This window comes from Meriones unguiculatus, chromosome 7, assembly GCF_030254825.1.
Source record: "Meriones unguiculatus strain TT.TT164.6M chromosome 7, Bangor_MerUng_6.1, whole genome shotgun sequence".
NCBI lineage: Eukaryota > Metazoa > Chordata > Mammalia > Rodentia > Muridae > Meriones > Meriones unguiculatus.
Window position 1 is genome coordinate 83,218,672 of NC_083355.1, and position 24,861 is coordinate 83,243,532.

The window sequence follows — 24,861 nt, forward strand, 5'->3', positions numbered from 1 at the left end:
CCTCCTGCGGAAATCGAGTCAGGCCTCACAAGCTGCAAAGGACCGGCTGCCTCCATTCTCCTTAGACCCTCCGGAAGCATCACACAGCAGGCTCATGTCTCCCCCTAGTGGATGGGAGAGAGTACGACTCGCTAGATTCCTTTTCTTTCTTTTTAGACAGGGTCCCGCGCAGAAGCCCGGCTGGCCAGGAACTTGCTGTGTTCACCAGGCTGACCTCAAACTAGCAGGGATCCTCCTGCCTCTGCCTCCCCAGGGGCTGTGATTAAACGTGTGCACCACCATGCCCAGTTCTGAATAGCTTTTTCTTTAAATTACTTTGTGATGTGTATAACTCATTGAAAAAAAAAATTAGTTACTTGGGGCTCGGAGAGATGACTCAGCCGTTAAGAGCACTGGCTGCTCTTCCAAAAGACCTGGGTTCAATTCCCAGCACCCGCATGGCAGCTCGCAGCTGTCTGTAAACCTCAATTCTAGGGGATCTGACACCCCACACACAGATACACACGCAGGCAAAACACCAATGCACTGAAAGTAAATAATTCTTTTTTTTTTTTTTTTTTTTTAGAGTAGTAACTTTTCTCACTAATCTCCAAGAGCAGCACAAAAAGAAGGCGAGGGAGTTAGGCAGAGTGACCTACACTCAAGTCGCCGCAGCCAGGACTGGGTTGTGGAAGGGGCAGAGCGCCAGCTACGGAGAACGAAAGCAGGCCTTCAGGGCCAGGCGTCTCAGAGCCCAGGAGGAGAGCTACAATCCTGGATGGAGGGACGAGGGTCTGAAACCCTGCAGGGCTGAGGGTCCTACTAGCCCAGGCGTCGAGGGCCCTGACACTAGAGGGCGCCCCCAGCCACTGCTTCCGTCCGCCTACTGCCACGACAGCTGACAAGCCCTGGAAGAACAGAAAGGTACCAGAGACGGTCCTTCCAGCCGGTCTCTTTGCCTGCCCACCGTTTCTATGCAGGCAGAGCAAATGACCCCGCAGCCAGCGGACAGGTGACAGTTTTAGCTGTAGGTACGGAAAATGCCGACGTCAGGAGGTCAACACAGGGAAACTGGAAAGGGAAAGAAGGGCAACGTTTTCCCCTTTATTATTTGACTAATCCAGAAGCTCTCGGTTGCCAGAAAATCTGTCCTAACAGCGGTGCATCCGTGATGGCCGTGGATGTGACTGTCAAGGGTCACGCGCAAGCACCCGTTCAACAGGAAACGTAGCACTCTTTCTTGTGTCTTTGAGGGTAAGAAAAGTTTTCCCAGCAGTTCTCCTGGAACCTTTCTACGTCTCAGGCAGAACTGCCAATGGCTAAGGGAAGGGGATAGCTCAGTTAGCTTGTGTGAGGAGCTCAGATCCCAGGACCGTAGGGGCAGGGCAGTGTGGGGCTTTAACAAATGAAACGCAGCGGGGAGGAAGGAGAAAGAAGTGTCCTTAGCGAAAGGAACCAAGAGTGTCCCTTTTAGAATGTTTTCTTGAGATCCAACCAGGACTGTCCCTTTAGGCTACCTAGTGGCATCAGCCTGTGGTCCTAGTATTTTAGGGGCAGAAGCAGGAGAATTGCTGCCAGTTCGAGGCCAAACCGGACTACACAGTGAGCTCTAACCCAGCCCAGGTTACGTGAGACTCACACAAATAAGCCCCCCCCAAAAGAAAAAAAACCTGGGTCTCACACACCCCTATGATACCAGAACTTGAGATGTGGTGGTAGGAAAGTCCATTCAAGGCTGCTGGATATGTGCCGGGCATGGTGGCACAGGCCTTTAATGCCACCACTTGGAAGGCAGAGGCAAGTGGATCTCTGCAAGTTCCAGGCCAGCCTGGTCTACATAGGAAGTTCTAGGACAGCAGGGCCATGTCATAAGACCCTGTCTCAAAAAAAAGGGGGGGGGGAGGCTACTTAAGGTGTTCAAGGCCATCTTTGGCTACAGGCGACCCTGTCTCAAATAATAAAAACAAGCTGCTGGAGAGGTGACCCAGAGGTTAAGGGCAGATACCAGTTTTGCAGAGGACCTGAGTTTAACTCCCAGCACCCTCATCAGGCAGCTCACAAACTGCCTGCAGCTCCAGCTTCGGGGCATCCGGAGATCAGACACCCTCTTCTGGCCTCCAAGGCGCTTGCACACACATGCACATACCCCAACCCCGCAAAGACACAGCGCATACACATATTAAGAACCAAAACAGAGGCTGAAGAGATGGCTCGGCAGCTAAGAGAACTTACTGCTGTTGCAGAGGCCCTGAGTGTGGTCCCTAGCACCCACACAGCGGCTCACAACCACCTATAACTCCAGTTCCGGGGAGGCAAAGCCCTCTTCTGGCTCCCTCTGACGCTGCTTGCACATCATGCAAAAACCTGCGCTCAGGCACATACAGAGCAAATAAATGTTTTAAGCTGGATAAACACACACACACACACACACACACACACACAAACATACCAGATGGTGAGGCAGAGGCAGATGGATCTCCGTGAGTTTGAGACCAATTGGTCTACACAGCCAATTCCAGACCAGCCTGAGCTACATAAGACCCTGCCTCAAAAAACAACAACAAACCTGCCTTTGAAAGCAGCATGATACAGGACCATCGGTATGTGCTCTTTGCAGAAACTGCTCCAGAGGCTCCCATGGAACCCCGAGACAATGAAGAGCCGGGAAGGTGTTCCAAATGAAGACCAGCATCCCACGTATGGCAGTGGTAGCTCATACACATTTATAAAAAGCTCATTCCAGAAGGTAAAATGATGGATGTGGGTTTTTTTTGGGTTTTTGTTTGTTTGTTTGTTTGTTTGTTTTTCTCTTTCCAGGGATTCTGGGGAGCTTTCACATCTAAGGTCTTCATTTGCCTCAGCAAGCACCTTGATAGCTTTCATCTTGCCCATTCCCCAAAAAGTCCTTGGTGGAGACAATAAAAAGGACATATTGATTTCAAATTTCTATCGACAGACCATACAAAAATATTTAATTCAATCAGTCTGACCCTTTCTTATCCCAGTGTTTCTGGGTCATTCTCCTGTGAATTCCTCATATGCCCTTCCCAGCAAAACGAACTCTTTTTTCCTTTTCCATGTTAGATTTTTTATTTTTTCTCGTGGTTCTCAAAAATCATTGCCGCTAAGAACTGTGTTTAGAAGGCAGGAAGACAAGAGAAGTCACAGAGAAGGGATTTTAACTTTCGGGTTAGTTTCAAAATAATTATAGAAAGTCATCAGTTTGGTGGATTGGTAAGTGATACTGATTAAAATTATATTAAGACCCTGTGGGAAAGGCCGGGGGCTGAGTAGGTGAAGAGCATTGTTACTGCCAAGCCTGGCTACCAGAGTTCTCTCTCTTGGAACCCACTCGGTGGAGAGTGAGCAATGGCTTCAGCAAATCGACCTCTGACCTCCACACATACTGTAGCACTTGCATACCAACACTAATATAAATAAAAAAAAATATATCTTTTTTTTTTTTTTAAGAGCTGAGGCCTGAACCCAGGGCCTTGCATTTGTTGGGCAAGCCCTCTACCTCTGAGCTAAATCCCCAACCCCAAGAAATATCTTTTTAAAAGAGAAACCTTGCCTATTTTTATTGCTCTGTCTGTCTTTTTGCCTGTTTTGTTTTGCTTTTAGAGACACGGTTTTTCTATGTAGCTCTGGCTGTCCTAGAACTTGATCTGTAGACCACCAGGGGCTCAAACACAGCCTGCCTCCAGCTGGCCTACTCATCTTTAAAAAAGAAGAAAGAAGGGTCTGGAGACATGGCTGAGAAGTTGTGAATACCGGCTGCTCTTGCAGAGGACTAGGGTTCAGATCCCTCCGTTTACACAGCAGTTCGCAGTTACCTGTTAAGCCCAGGTGCAAGCAATCCAAAACCTTCTTCAGGCCTCCACACGTATGTGGACCACATACAAACATATACTCACATATACACATAAAATAAAAATATACGTATTTCTTAAAAAAAGAAGCTGTGCATGGCGACCCAGCCTTTAATACCAGCACTTGGAGGGCAAGAAATCTGTGTGTTTTAGGCCAGCTTGGTCTACATAGGGGGTTCCCGGCCAGCCAGGGCTACATAGTGAGACCCCATCTCAACATCAACAAAAGACTATATTAGGGTAGGTGTGGAGTAGTCAAATTCTGTTAGACTATCATATAATTACTAATTTACGTGGAAAGCTGTGGAAGTATTAAGGCAGGGCGTTTTAAATCCTCGCAGAGCTGAGCGAGTACAGGTGTCTCTTAGGAGAATCTTGCATGCCGAGCAGGCGCAGAGCTGTTGGCAGCACTGCAAAGTTCTGGAAACCGTCCCACAGCCTCGCTTTTAGAGGCGGACCCCAGTCAGGCTCAGCTGGTGTTAGACAGTGGGAGGCCACTAACCGTGCCACCAGCTCCTACCCTGGGTACAAGGAGCAAGGTCAGGGAAAACACCCGCTAGCTGCTGCACAGACGGAAAATACACGCACTTCTGCCCCGCCCTGGCACCGCCCTGGTACCTCCGCACCTGATTGGCTGCAATTCAGGGACGTTCTGTCGCCAACGCCACGCCCTCTGCGGTGTGCGCAAGCGCAGCATGGCCCGCACGGGCTCAGGCTTGGTGACCCGTTTTGCTGAACTGTCGTGAGCTTCGGAGCCTCAAGTTTGGTGGCACCACGAAAGCAGATTCTGAACAGACTAGGTGGCCTCTTGGGTATTCTGAACCTCAGGCAAGGACGTTGCCTGTTCATAAAGTATATTCGTGCTCAGTTTTAGTGGATGCTAAATAATGGCTTCAAAATGTCCAGTAACTGAACCTGACTATTCAAGGCAGAAGAGGATTGAGGTTGTAAATCAGCTGACCTTAAAATAAGGTGGTCGGCCCTAGGGGTGTAGTTCAGTAGTAGAACTCTTGTCTAGCATGTGTGAGGGCCCTATGTTTGCAAAAGTTATACATTAAAAAAAGGACACCTTTCTGGATTGTCCAAGCGGCCCTAATGTAACGACAAGGGCTCTGATATGAGAAATAGGAGCAGCACATATGAGAACCAGAGAAACAGCATGACAACAAAAGTGGGACATGGTGACTCCTGCCTTTAATCTCAGTGCTCAGGAGGCAGAGGCAGTCAGATCTCTGTGAGTTTGAAGCCAGCCTCCTTTACATAGCGAGTTTCAGGCCAGCCAGAGCTACACCATAACCATCTGTTAACTCCAGGGTCAGGGGATCTGATATCTTCTGGCCTTCACAGGCACTGTACACACACGATACACACACAAAACACTCGTAGATCTTTAAAAATTAAAAAACAAAACGCGAGCAAGCTAGCCAGGAGTGGTGGCACAGGCCTTTCATCCCAGCACTCAGGGTGTGTGAGCACGACTTTGAGGCCAGTCTGTGCTGCTTAGCATGTTTGTGTCTCAAACACAAACACACACACACACACGTAGCAACCTCTAGGTTCTAGAGTTGGTTTCTAGATAGAAATTGGAAAGGCCCTGAGTGTGAAGCCAGCCTGGGCTACAGAGTAAGAGCCTCTCTCAAAACACACATGTAAATGAATGATGTAACCATTGGTAGGAAAAAATGAGCCTATGTTAGGTAGATACTAGTGAATACTAGGACAAAAACCGCAACACAGTTTATTGCCCTGTTCTACTTACAAGGAGTCTCAACGGCCTTCTAGCCTCTCGACATGTCATATCTGATATCCGTGTGCCCGGCTGAGAAAATGAGATAGACTCGGTCAACAGAGGATAGATTCCCTGCCTTTCTAAGAGGGGTTATTGATGCAATCACTCATTCAAGACATGGGCTATTGACTAGGGTTCTAGATATTACAGAATACGTTTATGATTCCTATCCTATTTAAAATAGTAAAAGTAATCAGGTCAGTACCATATGTCATCAGTGACAAGACAGACTAAGCCAGGGATAGTGTCAAGAAAGATCATCCCAAAGGGAAAGGTAAACAGCAAACACAGGACAGAAGAGGTCGTAAGTGAACCTTTCTGGGTGCTTTTTATTCACAATGGAGCTGTATCCTGGATGCTGTACGAAACCTCTGGACCCAAGTTCTTGGCAGCGAGTAGAGGCAGAGCTTGCTCACTTGTCCTGTCCAGCCTCCTGGTGAGAAGCCATCTTTGATCTGCTGGAGATTTCATAAACTTGGATGACAAGCTTCAGCTGATTAATGACTTCCTTGTCTGCTGTTTTCAAGTTAAATCCCAACATCTTCATAATGGTCTCTCGAAAGTCGGTAAGCTGCAAAGAACCACCGCACAAATCAATGTGTCGTTTGCTGTGAGTCAGACACTCACGTATGATGAAACTGGTATGGACTGAAATTTAGGTTCATGAAACATTTCTTTAATGCAACGTATCTTAGAGGGATTTAAAGGGTCCTGCTCTGCTGCTGAGCTAGACCTGAACCCCACTTTCTTCCTCCCAGTCTCCCAAACGCTGCAATTACAGCCAGGCTTTCCTTCACACCTGGGTGAAGCAGCACTGTCAAGTTAGAAAAATCTGTTCTATTACAAGAATTCTTTAAAATTTCTTGTGTATTTTTATTTCTTTTTCTCATTTTTTTACTTCTGTACATTAAACCTGATTTTATTATTCATTCTATTTCATTCATAATGTAATTATTTTTTGTAATCTTTTTTTTTACATTTAGTTATTTGTACATGTATGTAAAATGTGGAGGTCAGAGGACATTTTCAGGAGTCAGTTCTCTCCTCCTACCATGGAGTGAACACAGGTTGGCAGGGTTGGCAGAAGCCCCTTTACCCACCGCATGTGTCTTGCCAGCATAGTTTTTAATTTGTTCTGTTACTCAGCCTAGCCTTGAAACTCCTGGGCTTGAGTGACTCGTGAGCTTCCATCTCCCAAACTAGGGGCTATTGGCACGTACCCCTGGGTCTTTTGGGCTTCTGATTTGTTTAATGATAATAGCAATCCTCAATGTATATTTCTCGAAACATCCTCCAAAGGCCAAAGGGATTAACAAGGACAGCAAATTAAAAAAAAAAAAAAAAAACACCCACAAAGCCAACTGAAAGGAAATGACAGCCTTCACTTTGTGTGTGAGAGCAGAGCAGCTCCAGAGGGTGGTGAATTCAATGTCTGCCGGCCTGAGACCCGAAGGATCAGCACACAGACTGGCGGGAAATGAGAAGAAAGAGGCTTGAAAGCCTGTGAGACCAGGAACGGCAGTTCTAACAGGCAAGGTTTGTGAGAGGAGGCTGCAAGAGTGTACAAGGGAAAGGTGGGGAGCAGAAAAGAGAGATGATGGAACTAAGGGATCATATAAAGAGAGTATTGCAGAAGGAGCCATCACACAGACCCTCCACCTCCAAAGAAAGACTTGCCAAGAAACCACGCAGTTCAAGGCCTGCCTGGGTTACAGGAGTTGAAGCCCAGCTTCGGCAACTGAGTGGAACCCTGTCTCAGAAGGAAAAGTTTAAGGGCTGGGTTTGGAACTTCAGGGCAGTGTGCTTTCTTAGCATCTGCAAGGCCTGCGTCAGTACCTCAAAAACAAGGAAAGTCAAAAGCAAGCACCCTTGTTCTGACAACAGAAGAGGGCACTGTTCAGCTGAAATAATCATAGATCCTGGTAGAAACCTGGGAAGTGCTCTAAAGCAGAAATATGGCGAGACTGATACAGATCCAGAGCCAAATTATCCTGAGCTATCTTGTCCTCTTTTGTGCCATTTACTGCCCAGCTTCACGTGTGACCTGACAACTTTGTGACTGGTGGGGAACTTTCAGAATGTATAAATATGGCCCCTAGCTTCTACCACGAAGGCTAAGCACTTCATCAGACAGCACCTGAAGCACCAAAGCAGCCATTCCCACTTTACTGAACAATGCACCTTCGTGAACCGTGGACCAAAGTATTTTAACAGCGGACTGGTGACACAGCTCAGTGTTCAGAGTACTGCAAGCACCCACATGGCAGCTCACAACAACCTGTGACTCCAGTTCCAGGGGATCTGATACCTTCTTCTGGACTCCTCAGGCATCGCACACACATGTGGAGACATATATGTACAAAACAGTCATTAGATAGATTAGATAGGATGGATGGATGGATGGATGGATGGATGGATGGATGGATGGAGAGATGCATCAGTGGTTAAGAGCACTGTGCTTGCTTTTCCAGAGGACCCAGGTTCAATTCCCACCACCCACAACTGTCTGTCTCTCTGGATCTGGAGAGAGCACCCAGAAGGCCACAGGCACACACATGATGCACAGACATACATGCAGGCAAAACACCTATATATAAACTATAACTAAATAAAATAGAAATGATTTTTAATGTCTTGTCAGGCTCGTGGCGCACACCTTTAATCCCTGCCCTTGGGAAGCAGAGAGGCAGGAGGATCTCTGTGAGTTCAGGGCCAACCTGGTGTACATAGAAGGCTGAGGCCAACCAAGGTTATGTAGTGAGACACCGTCCCAAAAAACAAACAAACAGCAATTTAATAAATAAAAACAAAATCTATCTTCAATTTATAATTTCTTTGTTGTTGCTACAAAAACTTCATGAAATTGCTGGCACATTGGAACATGGTACTTGGGGCAACCTAAATCTTTCTGTCTAAGCCATGGTCACCTTCAGAATATGCCATGTCTCATCTTCGTGCCAGCCATGGCTTTTATGTCAAAAGTGACAATCTAGGCAGGTGTGCTAACCCAAGGACCGGGACGCAACATAAAGCATGTTTCCCTGTCTTACGTGTTCGACCATCCTGGTTTGTCAGAGGTGGTGTACACAAACAGAAGCTAAAATAGGCACATATCCTGGCCCTAGCCATGTTGGGTTCATAGGGAGATGCACTTGACCCAGTACCAACCCCGACCCGGAAGAACTTCTCTTGGGGTTATGGATCCTGTCACAGAACCTAAATATGAAACTACATGCTTCTCAGTGGCCATATTTCCTGCCATACGGGAAAAAACAAACAAACAAAAAAACAGCTGCTAATGGAACACACAAGCTGTCACATGGACACCAGGAAGAGAAGAAAAAAGGCCTTATAAGGTGCAAGGTGCTGCTTATGGCAGTCAGGGACTCATCTGAGAGGCTCGGTAGTTCAAACCGTCTCTGATGCCAGTGACCAAAACACCCCTTTTCGTCAAAGCTGGATAAAGTCTAAGTTGAGATGAATGTTGATCACTTCGGTGTAATCAGATTTTAATACAGTCATAAGAAAGAGACCTCTTGCTCTCGTCCTGAGACCCCTTTCAGGGTGCTCCTGACCGTGGGAAGCTCAGGAGGGTCCCGGGCTGCCTTCGGCTGGGCCCTCTCCTCGGATTTCACCGCCTCCTCAGCAGTGTCTGCTGTGGTTTTCAAGTTATCTGTTTTGGCAGCTGTCTTCTCTTTCAATGTTTCAGCTTTGGCTACAGATTGCCTGAGCCTCTCGATTGTCTTATCCTGTGTGAGGATGAAGGGGGGGGGGGTGAAAGGAGAAAAATATGTTTAGATTTCCTGGAAGTAACAGACAATTCCTCTTTGTTTGTTTCATTGTTTGTTTTGAGGCAGGCTTTCACTATGCAGTCCTGGCTGGTCTGAAACTTGGTACAGAGACTCGGCTGGCCTTGAATTTGCAGAGATCCTCCTGCCTCTACCTCCCTAGTGCTGGGATTAAAGGCATATGATACTACTCCTGTATCACATGCCTTTAATAATAATAAAAGAAAGAGAAAAAGAAAGGAGGGGAGGAAGAAAGAAAAGAAAAAGGAAAGAAAGGAATGAAAAAGGGTTCGGGTTTGGGTTAGGTTAGGGTTAGGAAAGGAGGAGGAAAGAAAGAAAGAAAGAAAGAAAGAAAGAAAGAAAGAAAGAAAGAAAGAAAGAAAGAAAGAAAGAAAGAAAGAAAGAAGGGAGAGAGGGGGAGGGAGGGAGGGAAGGAAGGAAGGAAGGAAGGAAGGAAGGAAGGAAGAAAAAACTTCATAAGAAACATGGGGACATTTTTCAGAATTAAGAGAATATTTCTTAATATTCTATAATATTCACTAGTAACATACCTTGTCCTAGTAATTTTACATTCTGGACACATGAAATTCAAAGAGGCTTAACATTTTCTATGCCCGCAATGCTATTACACTGCATATTAACTAAATCTCAGAAAATAACTGGTTCTGCAGGAGAGAAATATCGATAAAGCACCCACCAGATGGCTGATTATTTAGTGCATGTTTGAATTTAGATGCAACTAACTCTTGAAATAGTATAGTTCAAGAAGTTAGAAGGCCCAAAAAGAATAAAAAAAATATATTTTATTAAAAATAAGATAGCCTATTGACCCGATAAAACACTACAGTAAAACACCCCAGCAATTTCCAGGCAGAAGCGGGAAGGTCAGAAGTTCCTGACCAGCCAGAGCCACTGGGTGAGATCATTTCTCTAACAAACACTCCAGCAAAACCAAAAGCAGGGGCTGGAGAGACAGCTCACTGCTCATGCAGAGGGCCTGGGTCTGGGTCCTAAAACCCCCTCAAGACAGTTCACAACGTCCTCTGGCTCTAGCTCCAAGGGATCTTGAAACACCGTCTTCTGGCCTCTGTGGGCATACGTGTGCACGTGGGACACACAAGCTCATGTAGGTACAATGAGCTTATACATACAAATAAATCTTTAGGGCCTAAGACAGAAAGCGAGTGGTTTCCAGTTCTGACAGCTGGAATCCTAGTTACTTTTGAGAAGTTGGCTTCAAAAGGAGCAGTAACAATCTGGTGGCTACACAGACATCCAGTTTATTATCCTATAAGCAATGGTTCCCCTTTGGGGCTCAAATGACACTCTCATAGAGGTCGCCTAAAACCATCGGAAAACCCAGAGATTTACACGACAGTTCGCAACAGCCACAAAATTACAGTCATGAAATAGCAATGAAAATGATTTTATGGTTGGGAGTCACCCCAACATGAGGAACTGTGTTAAACAGAATTAGAATACAGGTCACACCGTCCTGTAAGTTGTAATAATTTTGCATGTATCCAAAATCATTTTGAGATTTAAAGTTTTTAGACATTTCTTTTTGTGTGGAGGTGAGGTGTGGGTTTTTGCGCATTGCATGCTTGCAGGGATCTCACCTGTGTGTGTGTGCGTGTGTGTGTGTGTGTGTGTGTGTGTGTGTGTGTGTGCATGTATGCATGCACATGCCACAGCACTGTAAATAACATGACAGAAATGAATATGTCCTAGTGAGAGACTGTGTCTCTCAATCTGACTATCAGACTATTCAATGATCCCAAAGGAACGGGACTTTCCACAGAAATCTCACCCTGGGAGAAGCAACAGTCACAGCCGGCGGGGAAACCTGTCTCCTAGGAGGAAATTGTACACAATCCTAACAACTTGTCAGACCAGTGGATGTGTGAGACTGAGACCCAGACAATGATAGGTCAGTGGTTGGGAGAGTCACACCTCGGCCCAGAATATGTGCATTAAATGTGCATATTTAAACTATTTAAACTGAGATCTCACTTCAAGACCCCAAAGATGGACTTGTGTGTGGGGTGTCTCTGGATCTCTTTGTCCTTCTTCACAATGTGGCCAAACTAACTGAATAAATCTCCTCTTTTCCCACTATTAATCTGACTCCTTTTAAAAATGTATACTTTATTTATTTTATGCGTGTAGGTGTGTTGCCTGCAGGAATGCTTGTGTATCACTTGTATGCAATGCCTGAGGAGCCCAGAAGAGGGTCAAGTTGGACCCCCTGAAACTGGAATTACGGTTTGTTAGCCATCATGCGGGTGCTTGGAATCAATCCTGCATCGTCTGTATAGAGAAGCCAGTGCTCTTGACCACTAAGCAATCCCTCCAGGCCCCTAATTTGGCTCTTTCCATTGGCATAGAGCGGTGGAACCTGGCTGGGAGCACAGGCCGAGACCAACTGACTTGCTGTCAGTTCACACGTGGAGCCGAGAAGACAACTTTCAGGAGAATTCAACTCATATCTTCAGGCTCGGCAGCAAGTGCCTCTACCCACTAACCCATCAAATGAAAAGGATCAGAGTTCACTGGGAAACACACAACTGAAATAGAAGAAGCCAAAGGTGAATGTTTGAAAGCCCGGCTTCCCTTCACTCACCTTAAGGACATTTACCCTCGTCAGTTGAGTTTTCATGTTTTTGTTTGACAATTTCAAATCACTAAGCTGCTTCTGAAGTCTCTGAATTTTCTCCTCCATTCTTGGGGCTGCAGCCGTCTTGGAGTTCTGCTCAATATTCAATAACAACTCTAAGTGTGTGAACTTGCTGTGTTTATCTGTATGGGCAGTTCCAGTCCTGGAGTTTTCCTTTGTAGAGATTAACTGGATTGAAATCAAGAACTGTACTTTAAGAATGTTGTTCTGGGGAGAGAGGGTGGGATTGGGAGGGGAGGAGGAGGGGGCTACAGCTGGGATACAACGTGAATGAACTGATATTAATAAAAATAAAATTAAAATTAAAAAGTAACTAAAAAAAGAATGTTGTTCTGGGTGAAGTTTAATGATAACTGAATAAGCAAAATATCCGTCAGCATAAATATCAACTGATAAAATAATAAAAAGTGTGCAAATGAAAATCATGACACAATGCTAGAGAAAGTACAGTTAAACGGTCACTTTTATAATAACTACTATGTGCTAGCATAGATTCATCCATCTTTTCTGGGAACATATTAAAATGTATTAAAAACTTGGATAAAGATTCACATGCAACATGATATACAACATAATTTGTGATGGAAAATATGGAAACTGTGCAAATGTCAAATCAGAATAGTTAAATTATGTATTAGATATATATTTCCTAGAAATTATTTCTAAAATATAGATTAAACAAAAATAGTGATATAGCTAAATGAAAAAGTGTATTAAAGAAACTATGCTTATTTCAGTTATGTTAAAATAGTCATAGAACGCCAGGCGGTGGTGGCACAAGCCTTTAAGCCCTGCACTCCAGAGGCAGAGTCAGGGGGAATCTCTGAGTTCAAGGCCAACCTGGTCTACATACAGAGCAAGTTTCTCGATAGCCAGGGCTACACAGAGAAACCATGCCTCAAACACACACACACACACACACACACACACACACACACACACACACGTATAGGATAGTCAAAAGAAAATATTCTCATAAAACACTGGTTGCCTCAAAGTCTTGGAATTGATTGACGTTTTGGAGGAGGGTTTCTGACAAAGAGGCTCATGAATCCCTGACCGGCCTGGAACTCATCACATAACTGAGGATGACCTTGACCTTTTGATCCTCTAGCCTCCGCCTCCAGAATGGTGGAATTACCGGCGTGTGCCTCCATGCCTAGTTTATGTGTTACTGGACGTGGAACCTGTTACGTTTCAAACCTGGGACAAACAGCTGAGGTGCCTATTTAAGCTATCAAAGGGACCTGGACTCAGGTTCTCCCAGCATCCTTCAGTCCCTACCTGTTACAGGGTATGGCTGGCATACCCCACCCTCTACCCTGAACTCCCCAGAGGCTCTTCCCTATATGATCCTGACATTTCCTTACCTGCCCCTTTTTGTACCTTTGGCTTCCGGGCTGCTGCAGCTGGTCTCCCCTCCCCCTCCCCCCTTCCCTCCCCATTCTCCTCAACCTGGCTCAGGGTCATGACCACTCTGGACTCTCCCTTTTCTCTGCAGTAAACTTTCTCCACTATACTTAGAAGCAGTCAGGTCCTTTCCTTTTTATTTCTTTTTTTTTTTTTTCTTTTTCATTCAGAAACCAGGATTTTCTTTATGCTAAGCAAGTGCCTTGCTACCTGAACTTCTTCAGACTGTGTGTTTATATTTTTACTAATTATTTACTTACTGGATTGTCTCATTAAGCTCAGTAGTTTGTTTGTTTTTCCTGGTGTTCTGAGTATCTTGGATATGTTGGCTCTGACTTTGTCTTGTTATGTTGTCTATCATGTATTTCTTTTAGCTCTCCTCTGCTTTCTCCTCTTTTCTCTCCCCTCTCCTCATCCTTGGTAGAAATCAAGCCAAGGATATTTATTTATTTATGTTTTTCGAGACAGGCTTTCTCTGTGTAATTTTGGCTGTCTTGGAGCTATTTAGACCAGGCTGACCTCAAACTCAGAGACCCACCTGTCTCTGTCTCCCAAGGGCTAGGATTAAAGGCATGCACCATCCCCACCTATTGAAACCAAGCATTTTAAATATGCTGAGCACACACAGTCCACCAAGACCCCCCCAGATTTTTTATTTATTGTCTCTAGGTGACAAAACATTCTTTTCTATTTTCCTGCTCTATTTATACAAATTGTCTTAGCTACTTTTCTAGTGCTGTGAAGAGACATCATGATCAAGACAACTTATAAAGGGAAGCGTTTAGTTGGGGGCTTGCTTACAGCGTCAGGGGATGAATTTATGATCATCCCGACGGGGAGCATGGCAGTGGGCAGGCAGGCACCAGAACACTACCTAACAACTTACATCCTATTCACAGGAAGGAGGCAGAGAGAGCCTGGGCCCAGCCCCAGTGACACACCTCCTCCAACAAGACCAGATCTCCTAATCCTTTCCCAAACAGTTCCACCAGCTAGGAAATAAGCGTTCAAATATAGGCACCCATGAGGGCCATTCTCATTCAAACCACCACACAAATAACTGCGTATTTTCACCTTCATTAAATCAGCTTCCCTGGCTGTCTATTTTATCCTTCTAAATAACATTTTACTAGTTTATTTTGACACATGTTATAGATAATGAAAACATAATAGACTACAATATAATGTCATTACAATTTTTATATGCACAGAGAAACCAGCAAACAAAAAAAAAATGTCACCAGACTCAACTGGCTGTGACGTTCACTTATTGCAACAGTAAGGTACCACAGCCATGTCTCTGAAAGATGCATGCCGAAACCATTGGTTCCTGGGATGACAGAGGCAAAAAGAGGGATCAGACAGTTATTACTGTTTCCCTGAGACCTTTTTAAGGGATACAGAAACCAAGGCGCGGTGACAGAGGCAAGTAGATCACTGTGAGTTAGAGGCCAACCTGGTCTACAAAGCGAGTCCAGGACAGCCAAAGCTACACAGAGAAACCCTGTCTCAAAAAAAAAAAAAAAAAACAAAAAGAAAAAAAGAAAGAGGTAGAGGAAATGATACGCTATTCATGTTTTCTTAAAATCTGATAAATTGTTTAAATTTTTGCACAGACAGGAATCACTATTGTCCAAGAGCAGATGCAGAAGGTTATGATCAAGCTTGGACACTATAAGGCACACTTTTTTTTTTTTAAACACTATTTTAGATTGAAGCTTGGCATGATGGCACATGCATTTAATGGCTACAGATTTCAGAGTTGGGGTCTGGCCTTGTCTCTGTATCAAGTTACAAGGCTACATGGTGAGACCCTGCCTCAAAGCCAAAACCCCTGTCATTTCATAATGATAAAGGAGTTGGTTTTGTTAGACTCACGTATCATGTCTTATATTGTATCTTATACTCCTTGCTTGCATGCATGTATGTGTACCATGTGCATTCCTGGTACCTGAGGAGACTAGGATAGGGCATTGAATCCTTGAGAACTAGAGTACCAGATGGTTATGACCCATGATGTGGGGTCTGGGAATCGAACCCAGGTCTTCTCCAAGAGCAACAACTCTTGATTCATCTCTCCAGCCCCAATGATGGAGGCTTTTAAAAAGCTATTAAAAAATACTGAAAGGCTCCAGAACTGGGGAGGCAGAGGTAGGTTGATCTCTATGAGTCTGAGGCCAACCTGGTCTTCCTGGCAGCTATCAGACCAGCCAAGGCCACATGATAAGATTGATTCCCAGCGTGTCAAGCCAAAACAACAAAAGTACACACTGATGGATGACCAGGCCGAGAGATCAACTCAGTCAATGGTGAGAGAGCGAGATAGCACTTTGAGCCATTGTTCTTCTATAATTGTGTGGCATAGGCCAGCACATGGCACATACTTCAATGAAGAGGAGCAGAAATGGAAAAAGAAACTTCTGGAAATAAACTGCAGCCATTGCCCTCGGTTCCCTCACAGATACATGGAATCAGGAAGCAGAGAAGGTCTGCAGCTAATGATGAGAAGTGTTGTCTATGTCCCCTCATGGCTACCACTGTGTCTATCCATCACAATTCCTTCAACTCCACCACTAGAGAGCCATCCCTTTGAGTGTAATTCCCAATCATCCTCATTTAAAGGTGAGTTAAGATATGGCTTAGCCGGGGGAGTTGGCACAAGTCTCCAGTCACAGCTCGATTATGGAGACAGAGAGGAGGGGATTGCCAATGTAAGGTCAGCCTTGGCTACACAGAGTTTCAGTCTAGCCTGGGCTCCATTATATTGTTAAACTAAACCCTGTCTCCCCAAAAAACTATTAAAAATAAGATTCATATTAATGAGTACCATCATAATACTTATCAAATATATGCACAATAGAGAAAAAGATAGAAAAAAGGAAGAGAGGCTTTTAAATTTAAAACTTTTTTTAATTTAATTTTTTAAAGATTTATTTATTTGAGCACTCTATCTGCATGTGCACCTGCTTGCCAGAAGAGGGCATCAGGTGCCAGTATAGATGATTATGAATTGCCCTGTGGTTGATGGGAATTGAACTCAGGACCTCTGGAAGAGCAGATAGTGCTCTTGACTGCTGAGCCATCTCTTCAGCCCCAAGAGAAGGTTTTCTTTCTTTTTTCTTTTCTTTTTTTTTTTTTTTAGAAAATCAAAAGCAATAATGATTTGAAGCAAATTCCCCCTTTCCTGTCCTCAAGAAAAGTATAAGCCAGATCTCAGGTGCACACCTGTGGGAGGCTGAAGACGGAATGCTCTGAGTTTGAGTACAGCCAGGTATTCAGTAAGATGTTAACACACACACACACACACACACACACACACACACACACACACACAAAGTAGAAAGATATAAATAGTACAAAGCAGCTTTAGTAATGTTACAGCTAGTGAGGAAATAAACAAAACCAGGATCATTCTTAGAAAAACGTGTCACCTTCAGGAAGCCCTTACTTTTGTCCTGCCCACGTCTAAGCTCCTCGGAGAGGGGCTGACAGCAGCCTTTCCTTCCAGACGTCGAGGGGGTCTTTTCTGCTCTGTGTAATCTTCTTCGGCCTGGGGTAACCCTTCCATGGCCTCTTCATAGAGGTAGTAGAGCTGCTCAAGCCTCTTGGTGAGCTTCTGAATTTCCTGCTGCAGGCCTTCAGACCTCTGTAAGACGTGACATTGAGTAAGCACTTCCCAGTGCTTCCTGGGTCCCACGCCATTTCCAACCATAGACAAGTTCTGTTTCTGTACATACTGCTGTGAGGCTGACTTACTGGACAGATGAGTAGATTTGACCTGTACTTTTTTATGGTGTGTATGGGTGTTTTGCTTACATGTGTGTCTGTGCCCCACCACCACATACATGCCCAGTGTCCAAGGAGACCAGAAAAGACATCAGATCTCTTGGAACTGGAGTTTTTGGATGGTTGGGAGCCATCGTGTGGGTGCTGGGAATCGAACCTGGGTCCTCTGCAAGAGCAGGAAGTGCTCTTAATCACGGAGCCGTCTCGATAGCACTGTTTGTTTGGATTTTGGAGACAGCATCTTGTTCTGTCAGCCAGGACAACCTTGAACTCACAGCATGTCTCCTGCCTCAGCTTCTCAAGTACTAGTGTTATAGCTGGGGATCATCCATCTGGATGTATTTGTTGTTTGGGGAAAGTAGAAAACCTTAGGGATAAGATACGTTCATAGTGCTGGCTAATATAGTACTATTAAGTTAATATTTAACTGAACGACAGTAGGCACTTATCATGTATCAACGCGTTTAATCTTTGCAGCCACGCTGAGAAGTGGGAATGACACCTCTTCACTCCAGTTTACAAATGGAACTAAAACACGGGACAGATAATGTGTGCCCGAGAACGCACAGCTGGCATTTGGGGGAGTCTGGGGTCATAGCAGGCCTCCGTGCTCCAACCAAGCCACAATGTCTCCAGCACAATTCAGGACATTTTTATTTAGTAATAAAAATGCAGTCAAAATGACCTCGAAGAGCTGGAGAGATGGCTCAGAACTGTAAGGCGCTTACCATTCAGGCTCAGGTCCCAACACCCAGGGCGGGTGTGGTAGGCCCAGAAGTTCTTGGCTCACAGAGCACCGGGGCGGGGTGGGGTGGGGTAACCAGACACGTTAAACACACGTGGTTGTCTCTTCAAACGGACGGTTGTGCAAGCTATTTTCCGCTGAGAAGGCTGGGAGTGGACGAACAGCCAGGTGACCTTTGCACTGTGCTGTACTACCTGTGCGGCCCAGACAACCACACCAGATCCTCCCCCGGGGCCCTTGCTGTGAACTTGTCGATCTATAAAAACTGTCTTTGTGAAAGACATCCCTTGCCCTCAATCTACAGAAGCCATCTTAAAGGAAAACGTCACACGCACTTTACAAAGGGTTCCGATGTAGCTTTGTCTTGAGGTTGAAGACCTCAAGTTTTCACCAAATGGTGCTGTGAGTAAATATGCCTGAAAGAAAATACTCTGGGTCAGACTCTTGAGTTTTGAACCGACACCGGCTACCGAACTCCAGCTTCTTGTCTCCCTCGGGATCCTTACTCTGCTTTACATCTTTACTCCAAGGTAGTTGCTGGGAGCCCTGCAGTCCGGAAGCTCACAGCTACTTGGAACTCTAGCTCCGGCCTCCTCTGGCCTCTACAGGCACACACACATTCACATAGACACACGCACACATGGACATACATAAAGTAGAAACAAATAGTTAAAAAAATCACAGTGAAGCCAAAGAGCTTTTAATTGGCTAATATCACAATCTACATACTAAACTAATAAAATTGGGGAGCTGTGGGGGGGATGGCTCAGACGGTAAAATGTTTGCTGTGCAAGCACGAGGATCCAAGCTTGGACACTGACCACTCATATTAAAAGCTTAGTGTGTACACAAGTGCTAGAGAGGCAGGCAGGTCCCTAGAGCCCATTGACCAGCCAGACTGGCCAAATCAGTGAACCCCAGTGACCACACCCAGGGTCAGCCTCTGGACTGCACATGAATTGGCTTGCACGTCCACACATTCCGACGCACACACACACTCAAACACATGCATTAAAAAAACAAAAGAGAATTAAGCCGGGCCTCGGTGGCACACGCCTTTAATCCCAGCACTCAGGAGGGGTACGCAGGCGGATCCCTGTGAGTTCCAGAACAGCTAAGGCTACACAGAGAAACTCTGTCTTGAAAACAAACAAAAAGAATTCAATTGGAAAGGATAGCTTTTCTGACGGTATACTTACAGATTTCCACAGCTGCTCGTTTATGCCCATTTCCTGGATCCTCTCTTTCACTGATTCCTCTGTGGCTAGTATAGGGCCGATGCTGTCGCTCAGTAAAGTAGCCAGCTGAGCAAGGAAATTCTGGTGATGGGACTGCTCAGCTGTGGTGTCCCGGCGGCAGGAATGTGGCGGTCTGTCCAACTCAAACGTTAATTTTTCTTTGTGTATCAAATCTTGTTGACATTTATCCCCGAAGTTTTGTCCATCGATTGGTCCTTCAGAGTAAACAATGTTGTCTCTTTCAAAGTTGGAGGCTTCACCATTGTCCTAAATGTACCAACACAGGGTTTAAACTTTCCATTTGAAACTTAATATGGAGATACCTATGCCCCTTCTTAGGAACTATAAATACAGTGATAACAGGAACCCTCAAGAGAGAAGACTCTTAATTCAAAACATTAGAGTCACATAAGAAGCAAGGGCACAGAATTAAAAGAAGAAATAATAACTGCAAAGAGTAGGAATTGAAACAGCTAGCCCAAAGCCCTTGTGGATGAGGGCAAAACGCTACAGAACATTCGCGCTCACGGTGTAGAAGGAATGTAAAAGTTATCGTTTTATCATTTTAATTATTTTATTCATTATTATTATGAGGGAGGTGGTATGTGCCACTGTATACATATGGCGATCAGAGGACAGCTTGCAGGGATCACTTCTCTCCATCTCTCACGTGCTGCCAGTCAAGTCGCCAGACTGTTAACTGCTGAGCCTTCACACTGGCCCTGCTGGGTTCTGTGAAAAAAGATCTTGCTGTATAGCCAAGCCCAAGCTAGCTTCAAACTATAATGAGCCCATAGCGCAGTCTTCCCTAGGGCTGGGATTACACCTGTGTGCCAACATGCCCAGCTGGGAAACCATCGTTCTATAACGCCTAATGAAATGACTGATTTGGGCAAGGGTCACCAAAGAAATACGGAAGCCATTATGGAAAGAGCTGTCAGGGAGACATGTTTTCATAAAGAACTATACTTCTATAGGGCTGAAACTGTAGCTCAGTGGCAAGGAAAAAAAAAAAAGAATCATGCTTATCAAATGTAACAACCTTGATAATGTAAGTGAAAGAAATTACATCTCTTTCCCCTGGGCTGTTTATCTTGTAAATATGACAAGAAAGAAGAGAACACTGAGCTTTTTTAAACTAAAAAGTAAGTGTGTAAGTGGGTGCGGACAGCGCACATGCCACAGTGCAAGTAGAGAGAGGCCAGAGGACGACTTTGGTGAGCTGATCCTCTCCTTCCACCTTTGGATCTGAGGACCGAACAATGGCAATCAGGCTTTCTCAGCAAGGACATTACCAGCTGAGCCCGCTTGCCTGCCCTGCTGAGTCCCACCCCCCCCACCCCCCACCCCCCACCCCCGCCCAGAAGTCCGCCTGCTGAGTCAGCAAGTTCAATTGCTGTGGGGCTGTTGCTGTCATTGTTGTTCTTGGGTGAAGTTCAGAGAGAAAAGAATAATAAAAGTAATGATGAGTTTGTATCACTAAAAACCTAGAGGGGAAAAAGAGCAAGAAAGAAAAGCTCGAACTGACTGGATTCCAATTCTCGTGGAATTATTATTATTATTATTATTATTATTATTATTATTATTATTATTTTAGGTATGAGAGATTCACAACAGAAGCTCAAAAGGGGGAAAGTGTTAAAATCAATTACTTGAGATGCGTATAACAATTGAAGTTACGTTGACAGTAGTTGCTGAATGCGTGTGCGTGTGCATGGCTGTGTGTGCCTGTTCTCAGAGGCCAGAGGAAGGTGTCAAGTGTCCCCTGCTATCACACTCCGCTATATTCATTTGAGGAAGGGTCTCTGCTGAACCTGGGAACCAGAAAACCATAGAGACCCTCTGATCCTGGCCCCTTCTGTGCTGAGGATAGATAGAGGCATGCCTGAGCATGCCTGCCTTGTTACATGGGTGTTAAAACCCACACACTGGTCCTCGCACCTGCACAGCAAAGCATTCTTAACTGCTGCACCATCTCTTCAGCCCTTGATTTTTTTTTTTGTTTGTTTGTTTGTTTCTAATGGGATCCTCCACACTAACTGAGTCACACAGGTCCCTGTTTTACAGAATGAATTGTGATGGTGTAAGGAGCTGGCAATAAACTTTCAGGGCTCCCTCGGTAATGGCCTGCCTCCTCCCTTCCTCTTTAAGGAGCACTTCGTCTTAGAATCCATAGTGTTAGGTGTCAATGACCAAAACTGATAACCACAAACAACTTGGCTGTGGTACCTGGGCCTGCTCCCCTACATCCAGGGACGTGAATTCATCAAAAGAGCCTATCTGAACAAGAAATGGACAGCTCTGACATCTCACTATCTCCCCCCCTCCCGGGTGTTTCAGGGCCCCATTCCTTCCCTCCAAACCTTTCTGCTGGAATCACAGACAGCTTCTAGCCCTCTTTGCAGTACCCCAGCCATCTGGTCCACCAAGCTTCTTTGACTTCTCTGTCCACAACAGAACCAGCATCCTTCCCAACACCTACCATTTCCTCCTGGGAAACAGTCAAAACTCATTCTCACCTTCACTGGGAAAATATCCAAGGATTCTTCTGGTCCTTTCAGATGTATGTAGGGAGAGAGTCTGCTGGGATAGGACTGCCTTTTCTCCAGAATTTCTGCCTTCTCTCTTTCTACCAGGTACTCTCTGTGTAGAGTAAAACTGGTCAACAGTGCAATGAAACCAGCTCAACCAATTTTCAACATAACTAAAAAACTTTTTTGTCGAGACAGAGTTCCTCTGTATAACATCCCTGATTGTCATAGAACTCGCTTTGTAGACCAGGCTGGCCTCGAACTCACAAAAGTCTGCCTGCCTCTGCCTCCCAAGTGCTAGAATCAAAGGTGTGTGCCACAATGCCCGGCTCTAATGTTTTTTTAATTTCCTGTTTAAAAACATTAAATAAATGAGTCAAATAAAAATAAAATACAACAGAACAAAACTAACAAACCTGAAACTTCAGCATTATAACACAAGTGACAGGGTGAGTCAGAAACAATATATGGAAAAATAGCTCCTGATTTTTTTAAACAAAAATCAAAGGTATTAATTGAAAATCCAATAAAATCTACAAATTTGAAATTGGACAAATATACAGCCATATCACAGTCAGGCCACTAAAATTAAAAACAGCAAGAGAAGCCTGCAAGAGAAGCCCAGGTTAACCTCAAAGAGCAGGAAGGCACGCAAATGGCACACTTTCCAACAGAAATAATAAATGTCAGCAAAGGACATCTATCTCTTTTCCTTCTGTTGCTGTGATAAGAGACTATGATCAAAAGCAACTTGGGGAGAAAAGGATTTTTCTGGCTTAAGTTCCCATGTTAGGGAGTATCATACCAAGGCAAGGCAGGGAGGAACTCAAGGCAGAAACCTAGAGGCGGGACCTGAAGCAGAGGCCATGGGCAAATGAGGCTTACTGGCTTGCTCTCCATGCCTTGCTCAGTTTGCTTTCTGATACACCCCAAGACCAGCAGCCCAGGGATGGCATTGCCTACAGTGAGCTGTGCCCCCTCACATTAATCATCAGTTATGAAATGTCCCCAAAGGCTTGGCTACAGGCCTGTCTGATGGAGGTAGTCTCTCAGTGAAGATCCCTCTTCCCAGATATATCTAGGTCTGTGTCAGGTTGACAAAAAAGCAACCGGTTCAATATTTGAAACCAATGAAAGATGGGCTGGTGGATCTCTCTTTGACTTCAAGGCTGGCCTGGTCTACAAGGCAACTTCCAGGCTGGCTAGGCTACATTGTAAGACCCTATATAAAAAGGGTGGGGACAAGGAATTTGAGAGATAGCTCAGCGGTTGTACTTACTGCTCTTACAGAGGACTGGGTCCAATTCCCAGCACCCACGTTAGGTGGCTCACCACCGCCTAAAACTCTGGTTCCAGGAGCCCAATTTCCTCATCTTAGTAAGACTGTGGGAACACTGTGACCCGGCCCCACTGCTGCTGGGGTTATAGACAGAGGAACGGCCTCTTTTGGAAAGCAGTCTGGAAACGCCTTAGAAATAACTTCAAAGAAGCTGGCTGTGCTCACTTGCAATCCTAGCACGTGGGAGGCAGGGGGATCACAGTGCGAGTCCAGATTCCAGGACACAGAGTTTGAGGCCAGTCTGAACCGCAATGAGACCTGGATCTCAAAACAAACAAAATCCCAGCACTTGGAAGGCAGAGGAAGGGGGATCTCCGTGAGTTTGAGGGCAGCCCCGTCTACAGAGAGTTCCAGGACAGCCAGGGTTACATGGAGAGAAACCCGTCTTGAAAAACCAAATCAAACAAACAAAGCAAGTAACACCAAATAATTAAACAGTTACTCTATAGCCCAACAAAACCTGAGTAAAGAAAATTATGTAGAAGTCTGTAGTTGAATGTTTATAGCAGCATAAGTCATAAAACAAAAAGGCCCCTAGCAGCAACCCACACATCCTTCAACATATAAATGGCTAAATAGCCATCGTGCCCAAGCCATAATAGCTGAGCTGTAAGAGAAGCCGAGGTACTGATTAACGCTACAACCCAGGCGAACAGGCACGTATGTTTATGGTTATACTCATATTGAATGGAACTTCCATGGAGATAAAGGATTAGTGACCTCTGGGGGCTGGGGAAGCCTGGCGTCCACAGGTAGGGGATCTCCTTTCCGGGTGATGAAAGTGTGGCATCCATGGGTGTGGGACCTCTTTTGGAGGTGATGCATGTTCTAAAACTAGATAGTGGTGATGGCTGGCCAACTCACACTCAGCAACACACACACACACACACACACACACACACACACACACTCAAATACTCATATACGAACTCACAGACACAAACACACACACACAAAACACCTACACATACACATAAACACTCTCACACAGAGATACACAAACAAAAACATACACAGTACCACATACACACACTCACACACATACAAAAACACAAATATATACAAACACAAACGTATACAATAACACACAGACACACTCACACATGCTCACACAGGTATACTCTTTAAGGTGGATCTTATACAATTTAGTAAAAAGTGTGTGTGTGTGTGTGTGTATGTATGTGTACACCCATGCAAGCATGTGTGTGTTTGCGCATACATGTGGAGGCAAGGGTCAGCCTACGATGGCATTCTTCAGGAGACCCCCATCTTTTCAGTTGAGACAGGTTCTCTCACTGAGACCCAAAGCTCATCAGTTGGGTCAGGTTCTGGGGTTAGCAAGCCCCTAGGAAGGCACGTGGCTCAGCCTCAGCAGTGCTGAGCACCTACAGGTCCACACCAGCACTCAGGAGGCAGAGGCAGGTGTATCTCTGTGAGTTCAAGGCCAGCATGGTCTACAGAGTGAGTTCCAGAACATCTTTCTCGGAAAAAAAAAGAAAAAGAGAGAGAGAAGTTGGAAGGGAAGGAAGGAGAAAGGAAGGAAGGAAAGAAAGAAGAAAGAAAGAAAGAGAGAGAGAGAGAGAGAAAGGAAAGAAAGAAAGAAAGAAAGAAAGAAAGAAAGAAAGAAAGAAAGAAAGAAAGAAAGAAAGAAAGAAAGAAAGAAAGGCAAAAAGAAAGACCAAATAACAAAAGGCATGTTGGAAAACA

General features: G+C 45.0%; 1 protein-coding gene across 3 annotated transcripts in view; it reads right to left on the bottom strand.

Annotated features, from left to right (window-relative positions):
- Positions 1-5,942: 5,942 nt before the first annotated feature.
- Positions 5,943-24,861, bottom strand: part of LOC110547761 (coiled-coil domain-containing protein 170-like) — a 41,953-nt gene continuing 23,034 nt past the window's right edge. For 2 of the 3 annotated variants that reach the window (XM_060387670.1, XM_060387669.1), the window contains 6 exons: positions 21,804-21,927; positions 19,246-19,551; positions 16,964-17,161; positions 12,052-12,273; positions 9,174-9,389; positions 5,943-6,211 (listed from right to left, as the gene is read on the bottom strand). In XM_060387670.1, coding sequence (XP_060243653.1) covers positions 6,053-6,211; positions 9,174-9,389; positions 12,052-12,273; positions 16,964-17,161; positions 19,246-19,551; positions 21,804-21,927 — 1,225 coding nt within the window. In that variant the 3' untranslated portion in view covers positions 5,943-6,052. The remainder of the gene's footprint in view (positions 6,212-9,173; positions 9,390-12,051; positions 12,274-16,963; positions 17,162-19,245; positions 19,552-21,803; positions 21,928-24,861) is intronic. The other variant, XM_021635534.2, reaches the window with a different exon arrangement.